This window comes from Carassius carassius, chromosome 19 (genome assembly GCF_963082965.1).
Source record: "Carassius carassius chromosome 19, fCarCar2.1, whole genome shotgun sequence".
Taxonomy (NCBI): Eukaryota; Metazoa; Chordata; class Actinopteri; order Cypriniformes; family Cyprinidae; genus Carassius; species Carassius carassius.
The window spans coordinates 31,619,656-31,628,588 of NC_081773.1; the positions used below are offsets into that span (position 1 = coordinate 31,619,656).

The 8,933-nt window shown below is 34.9% G+C and overlaps 1 protein-coding gene across 1 annotated transcript in view; it reads right to left on the bottom strand.

Annotated features, from left to right (window-relative positions):
* gpm6bb (glycoprotein M6Bb) overlaps positions 1-8,208 on the bottom strand; it is a 36,938-nt gene extending 28,730 nt beyond the window's left edge. Inside the window, exon 1 of the mRNA XM_059500698.1 lies at positions 8,071-8,208. Coding sequence (XP_059356681.1) covers positions 8,071-8,074 — 4 coding nt within the window. The 5' untranslated portion in view covers positions 8,075-8,208. The remainder of the gene's footprint in view (positions 1-8,070) is intronic.
* Positions 8,209-8,933: the final 725 nt, after the last annotated feature.

The window sequence follows — 8,933 nt, forward strand, 5'->3', positions numbered from 1 at the left end:
GGGTGCAGTCAAAATGAGAGTCTGAAAAAAACATCAATAATCAAACATCTTGTGTGTTAACCGATGGACTGATGGGTGTTGATAACTTGTGGTATATTGTGTGGTTTCTATCAGCTGTTTGGACTCTCATCCTGACCCAGATTTTTTGGGGGTAAACTATTCCTTTAAGATGCAACACCAGTTGAAATCGGCTGATATGAACCAGAGCTGCCTCATGCGCACAAACCCAAAATCACAAGTGACTGAATCACAAATATCCACCAGGAGATCAATCATGGATGTGTTACATAACATGCTTTAGCTGTGCTTGAGGGACTCTTGAGCAAATCACAGGGGAATTTGGGGTGAGGAAAGTAATGAGCCAGTCTAATCCTACCATGAAGACAACTGAGAGCTCAATGTTATTATTGCTGTCAGCGACATTCCCAAAACTGTGTTCAAACAACTCCAGATGATAACGTATTGTCAAAGAAATACTTTCCAGAGTCAATAAACTGATAAAAAAGGAGGAATACGAGTCATATCTATATAAACCCAAATTTCACATGGACTCTTTTGACCAATGAGTGTAAGCATCCAAGTTTTGCACAGCATGCCCCCCCTAAAAGAAAAAAACATTTGGTTTCTTAATGCAGCAACGAATTGAGAGTCAGTGGCGATTCCTTCAGGCCATTCACATGTTGAGGGCTCCTCGGTGGCCAAATGAAGAGATTCAGAGGCTTTTGTCAAGCAATAAATGAGCCCAGCACAAAGAGCTTTCTGTAAAGTCTTGAATGTGCTCCAAAGGCCCGCTGCCAAAAACTTCAAGCCTTTTCGACTCTCTTTAAAGCCACATTACCAATAACTTTCACTCAGACAGTTCAAGCCGAGACCACGGAAATGTGGAAAAAAAGCGACCCCCTTAATTTCTGTGGCAAGTGAGTACAGTCAGGGTTCAAAGGTTTCACGCAAGCTTAAAGATCGTGACTATTTTAGCGTATTTTACTTCAAATGACGCAGCATGTTTTGAAAAAGTCAAAGCCAAGAAATATGAGTGAAGGAGGACAGGAGATATCATTTCAGCAGGGGATTGAGATCTGGCCAGAAAGAACAACTAATAAACACAATGAAGAAATAATAGCAACTAAAAAGGCTCCATCCAAGAGCGGCAGATAACAGAAAATACTCGAAAAATGACACTACATTCCCCTTATATAATGTTTCAAACCCCATTAATTCTCAATCAAGGGTGTGTTTAGATGATACATCATGCATCTGAAATGTGTCAACATTTTTCTATAACCTACTCTGAAAACAAATAAGGTGTAAAAACAACTTTAATTTTAGAAATTGCTGGTAAATTTTAACATTGCAATGAATTGTCAAGTACAAACCTGAATTAAAGGTGAAATTTAAAATGCGAGATTTTGGTTTTCTTGTTAAACACGCTTACAACTTCGAAAAAGGGGTGTAGTTTATACAGTTATAAACATTATCACAGCTATCATCAGTGAGGAGGAGTTGTGTTTTTTAAACATGAGAGCAAAAAATAAACATTGAATACTGATGTGGAATTTGACAAACATGTCAAGATGAGGTTATTAATGTAGCCTATATCAGATATTTTACAACTCTAAATGATGCTCATCCAATCAGAAATTACAGTATGAACTCTACAGCCCTATACTCAATGCAGCAACCAATCTCGTCCCTTTATTCATATGATTGACAGGTTTTTCTATCACCTGTATAAAATGGCTTGATTCCCTCGTTTTGACCCAGAAATGTAAAAATGACTGATTCTTGTTTACATTTTTTGTTACTCGTTTGTCCTTATTACTGTTCTTGGCGTTCAGCAATATAAACAGGTCAACCGGGAAAAACATATCGATTTATTTCCACTGTTTCCCATCGATACGCTCTACACAGCAATGCTGAATGGTGTCATGGAAAAACTGTACAATGAATATGTGCTATAATGCAAAGTGAATCATTTCAACAAAGCTTTTCACATGTTCAGCGCAAACTAATGCATAAATCACTATTTTACATCAAAAGCAATTTAAACTCAACCATCATGGCTAAGAGTTTTAAAATGATTAAGCCTTTTGTAGGGATTTTGATGTTAATCGTACTGTCTAGTCTTGACAGCCGTCAACTAGTAGTGTCTCTATTTAATAACATTACATAATGGCAAAAATCTGGGTAAAAAACATCCCAAGCTGTCCTCAGCCACTTAAAAACTGACAAATTGTTTAAAAGATTGCAAACAAAGCGGTAGATCTTTCTATTGAGCCATTCTTCATAAATAACAGGTTTGCCCTTTAGTCTTCTCACTGACATTTGGATTGGAAAGGCCAAAGACAACCACTGAAGTCTGGAGATTTCAGTAGCACTAATAAACTAATTTATAAATCTCTAACGAACACTTTTGAGCTCCTTGCCAGCTCTATCACATGGCTCTGAAACGATTCAGGGCAAGGCCACAAATTCGACTCGCTCTTGCTCCTCTTGTCTGGTGAATGGCCCTTTGATGCCCAAATGTGAGGGAAATTGGCCATGCTTGAGCAAGCACTCCCACTCAGCACCACCGCCTCCATATCATTTCATATCTCCACTCATAATGCTGCTCTTTGTGTGCTGTGATTATGAGGAGAAACAAATAAACATGATGGACAGGACCAGTGAACTACTTCTGGGAGAAGCGAGGAGATGAAGATTACAAGAGCAACAGCTATACAGGACACATCATGCCATCTTTGTTTCTTTAGCGTTACACTGCACGGTCAAACATCTGAAGATGACCTTTGGTTTGACCTTTCCATCACGACACCTTGAACAAATCACTGAGCTTCGGAAACGAAATCTCGCTTTGTGATATTGCTCAGCTGAACGCATTTGAGCTAAATTTGAGTTAATATTTCAATAATTTAACCAAACATTTGCAATTGCACCATTCGCTGATGTTGAATAATGGTAACATGACATGCTGGTAAAAAATATTTGTAAAAAATAAAATAAATATATATTTATAATAAATATATACAGCTTTTCATCAACTCCAGACAGAAGACGTAACACATTTCCAAGTTTCCAACAAAAAACAGGTCCATTTTAAGTGTTAAGGGTCAAAGGTCAAGCTGATAGAAGAATGCAAGTCATAACACTTCATAATTAATAATGGGAATTAAAGAATTATGTTTGTTATGGTCCAGAAAGAAGGTGCACAGATGGATCAACCTTAAAATCAACATGAAATGCCATTAGCAACTCGTTTAACTTCAATAATCTGATGCATTTCTGAGTTAAACATAACAAGAAAAAGATTGGTGGAAGGAACCTGATAGTATCCATTAGGAATGTATTGAGAAAAAAAACTGGCGTTTTTATATTTAAAGGGTCAGGAGGGATTGAAAGGGTCATTTCAGAAGTGGAAAGTTTTGATAAAAGATTACAACATTTTCCTTTGGAACAACATGCACTGATGAATCATTACACACAACAAGACAAGAGACATGCCTTAAGGAACAAAAAATAGGGTAAATCTGGATTTCATGTTGACTTTAGGAAAAACACACTGGCACACTGCAGAAGAGGACAACAACAGACACAAGACAAACAGATGACATGTTTCAAAATGTGACAAACTATGACACAACCACCAAGTCAAACAACCACAACCACACCCACAGATTTTAAATATATAAACTCTCGTGTGAATCAAATCAAAACATTTCATTACAAGCCAATACGACGCTTGTGCTGTTCTGGATGTTGTAAACACTGAGGCAGTGCTGGCAGAATGTAAAAGTGACTAAATCTTTCCAGAATGAAAAAAATTACCGTCCACAAGAGAATGAGAACAGCTACAGTATAAGAACTGAGGCTAGACTTGTTAGGATCAATTCTTACTCACTGTAAGCAATTTATATAGCACATTTCATACACACTGGTAATTTAAAGTGCTTTACATAAAAATGAATCATAACTGTGGGCTAATTAACAAATACAAGTGGGCTTGGCCCCTAATTTAAATATATGAAATTCCCTGATTAATTTTGATAAACTGCATGTAAAAACTAAACACTGGTCGCTTTTTGTGGACAACACCATTACAAAACCCATATAGACAAATTTTTAATATGATGTCTTTGAAGGCTGCTCACAACCACAAACACACAGCATGATCCGTCTATTCTGATTCACTGACAAACAACTCTTATGAACGGCTTCTTTTAACGAGTCAATCAAAAAGAACAAGTTCTATTTAAATCTTTTGTTTATATTTCACATTTATGACTTTTTCCTCACAATAGTGAGTTTATATCCTTCAATTACAAGTTATAAAATGTTAATTACGAGTTTGCATCTCACAATTCAGATTTATTTTCCCGTCCAAATGGCAATTGAGTATACATCTTTAAATCTCTTTAAATCTTTATTTTACCTGTTTACATTTAGCAAATGAGACCTTTTCTCACAATTGTAGATTATAAACTCATAATTGCAGGTTTGCCTCTCGCAATTCAGATTTTTTTTCCTTAGAATTTAAAGTTATACATCTTTATACATCTTATCTTTAAATCTTTAGTTGTCTATAATTCGCCAATTCTGACTTTTTTCCTCACAATTGAGAGTCTATATCTTGCAATCGCAAGTAATAAACTAATAATTGCACATTTGAGTCCCACAACTCTCATGTTTTTCTCAGAATTGTGAGTTTGTATCTCTTATCTTCATATCTTTAGTTTCAGAACACTGAGAAAGAAAGTCTGAACTGTGAAGTAAAAAGTCACAATTACCTTTTATTGTTTTTCTATTGCATGGCTGAAATAAGCTTGCATAGTATGTTATTTTCTCCATGGAACATAAAAGAGAATTTGGCATTCGAATCAATGCCTCATATTCTGTATATCACAAATGCAGCTATTCACAAAACTGAAAAATATCCAAAGAATTAAACGTTCATTTTTGTCTAACTATGGTTTACATGCAGCTGCGTTGCAGGACTTGATTGAGGAGGCCCCTCTTTCACTGCTTTATTCTCCTCAGGATCTCCCAACTCACTGGACCCACTTCACATTACCAGTCTCTGGAGTCACACAAAGACACAGCCGATGAACTAGACAAACAAAGCCGGCGCTGTGAGAGAGAACAATCCAATGCTCTCACACGTTCTCACACTATCAGCTGCAGCGGACTGAATCAAACCTGTTCTGTTTCCGTCTGCTTTCTCACTCCTGCCAGCTTCCTCCAAACATTTCTGCAGAACTCACTTCTGTGGAACACGCGCTGGAGATCACGCCGTAAAAAACAAAGGATGAAACAGCATCGACTTAACGAGGCAATGCTTTTGGACTTCAAAGCATAAATAAAAACAAGATGTTGGCTTGCAAGATATCACCCTGAGTATTTAAAGCAGTAGTTCAGCCAAATTTACTCGCCCTCATTTCATTCCAAATCTCTATATTATGAAAGATTATTTACACTGCAACTTTTTAGCTCACATTTGCAAGTTTATATCTAAACATTTAAGCTATCATCTCATAAATTTGAGTTTAGATTTTTATATCTTTACGTTTTAAGTTTACATCATATTATTATTAATCACGTACTGTAAGTTAACATTTTACCCTTTTTTTACACTTTTCTTCTCATAATGGGTGTTTTAAAGTCGCACTTGTGCATTTACATCTTTCTAAGTAACATTTTTATTTATTTCATTTACACCTTTATTTATCACATTTGATTTCATCTCGCAATTCTGATTTATTTATCTTAATTCTGACTTTTTTCATCAGAATTGCAAATTATTAACTCACAACTGCTATTTAGCTCTTCATATCTCTTTTCTATAGCATACATCTTTAGTTTAAATCTTTACATCTCACAATGGCAAGTTAACATCGTGCTATTCTGAGGTTGCACTTCAATTTCTGAGTTTGCATTCCACAATTATTTTTTTTTTCGTCAGAATTGCGAGATAAAATGTTTAGTTCTTTATTCTGTGGCAGAAGTAAGCATTCATAGTACGTTGCTGTTAAATTAACAGAACTTCTATTTTTAGAAAAATATTTGAAGAGTTATTAAGAGCTGCATTAAGATTCTTCAGAACATCTACGTTTGTGTTGCTCCAAGTTTAAATGCTAGTTACTGTTCTGAAACTAAAAACAGGTTAATCGGACAACTAAGTGATGAGGCAGATAGACAGACAGAGAGAGCGTTTATCCTTGACTCAGTGATCGCCCATCTGGCCTACAGCCCTTCTTAGTATCCCAAAAGCCCATAAATCAGTCGGGGGCTTTTAAATAGTGGTAAACATCCGTGGAAGTGGCGCCTCTCTCTCCTCTTCTGCCTGCTTCAGAATGGAAACCAAGAGAGCCAACACAATACACACTGTTATACTCGCTCAAAACCTCCACATCTATCCAAACATCTGCAGGACACATTACACAAGACTTTACATTGAGATAAAGCACAAGTGTTGATGAATGAAGGTTCAGAGAAAGCAGAGAAAAGCAAATCTGAATGCAAACCAAATGCAACTAATCATATCATTGAGCATTGTAAAATAAATACAAGCAATCTCAAAGACTTTCTACTTTTGTCAAAGTTTGCACATCCAATCAAACTCTACAGTATCTTGGTGCAAATTCATCTATCACTTGGTAAAAGCGTGTCAAATTAGCTGAATATCCAATAAATGTATCTAAAGATTTAGACTTGAATTGTAAACTCTAAATAATGACATGGATATTACTTTTTTTGCAGTACAATGCAACATTTAATGCCATGTCTTTATTAATTTAAGACTATCTTCTCTTATTTAAGATCTTTCTAAGGCCTTCATTTGTGGAAGGGCAAATGAAGAGCTTTTTATGACTTGCAGAAAACCTGAAACAAAAAAAAACCTTCCCATATTTTTATTTTGTCGTTGTTGGTGTCAAACATTGTACATCCAATGCAAATTCATCTGCAATTTGGAGGAAGCTTATCAAATGAGACATATTTCGAAATGGACGGGTTTGAACGTAGTCGGTCTTAGAGACCCCAAAATTTGGCAGATTATTATTCAGGAAAACTTCTGTAAGTGTGCCAAATTGAATTATTGTCCTACAAACAACAGAGCAAAAAATAAGAAGAAAGCTAACAAACGCCTCAAAGGAAATAAATGAAACCCCATTATATAATGAAATTATATAATTTTTAATACTTTTTGTACAGTTGACATTTCTGGATGTCCAATGTAAAACATGTGTCCTAAAACAAAACCAAACATTCAAAAGGTAAGACAAAATTTTGTCCAAATCTGTGCATCCAATAAAACTCTTCAGTATTTTGGTGCAAATTAATTCGCCACTTGGTAGAATCTCATTAAATTAGACACAAGTCAACACTGAAAACCTCAACCAACCATATTAAATACACGTTTTTAAATAGTTTTGTATGATAACAATGCAGGTTGTGGATACCCAGTTTAAAGCTGAAGAAACTTCAGTTGAGAACCAGTGATTTGAGTTATAAGCAGAGAAACACACATGCTTATATAGTATTTTTGTGTTAGCGTTGTCAGAAAGTGATTAACTCTTTGAAAACAAACAATCCTCATGAAGAGCATCGCTAACGTGGACCAGATTGAAACTCGTTTTAAACACAGATGAGGACATGGAAAATTCAATTCCATTCTAATTTCAAACTGAATCGAGTTTACAGGCAACAAAACACAAACTGCTGTGAAACTACAGTCTTTTAGAGCTGCTGTTGTTTACTAACGTGAGGAGTTTGACTCGTTTCTGTTGGTCACGGTTGACATAAAATGCGGTCGCGGTGATAAACCTCTTTAGTCTAATCCATAATCTCACTTCTCAGGGCTGATTAGTTACCTGGACTAACGCTGGACACTTTCAAACGTGTCAGACACGAAGAAATACACAAACTCTGCACAGAAACAAAGAAAGAAAGACGAGCGTTACATTTCGCGCGTCCGTTCTGAGGTAAACCGTCACTGTCTGAGGGGAAAAACGCTCAAACTTTCTTACTAACGTTACAGCGGGAGTGGATTTCATAAAGTCGGTTTTCAAGTTTACTTACCCATTTTTTCAAGCGTCCCAGCACTTCTTCTGTCGCAGTCGCATCAACTGTTGAGCGTCTAGTAACGGATAACGGACCGCAGACTGACACACTGACGCGCCAACTCTGAGAGCAGGAGGTGCACGAGCGCGTGACGTCAGCAACAGGGATTACCCATGCCCCGCCCCCCGCCCAATCTATAACAAGGGTCGCTCAAATGAAGAAATATACATAATGCAAAATGACTATTAGTAATAATACTTATTATTATTATGAATAAGATTGTTATTATTACATCAGATATTTTATATATGTTATCAGCTATGAGACTGTGTCTTATACATGCAGTTCAGATATGATTAATTTATTTAGTTTAATAAAAAAAATCAAAGGCTAACCATTTGGTATCAAATTTATAAAAAAAATAATAATAATTCAGGGCAAATTATATAACTAATTATATGTTATATTATTATATTATTATTTTCTAATACATGGTCCACAAATGACCAATTAATTTAGTGCACATAATAAAAAAATAAAATAAAATAAAAAATAAAAATAATAATAATAATAAAAAAAAAAAAAATATATATATATATATATATATATATATATATATATATATATATATATATATATATATATATATATATATATATATATATATATATATATATATATATATATATATATATGTTAACCATTTGCTTACTTATAATAATAATACAAATAATAATGTTGTTATTATAATTATTATTACATCATGTATTTTATTCAGTTTATTCAGTTATGATGTTACATCTCTAATACATGGTCCACAACATGACCAATTAATTTAGAGTAAATAATATATTTAATATAATTTAAAATGTCAACCATTA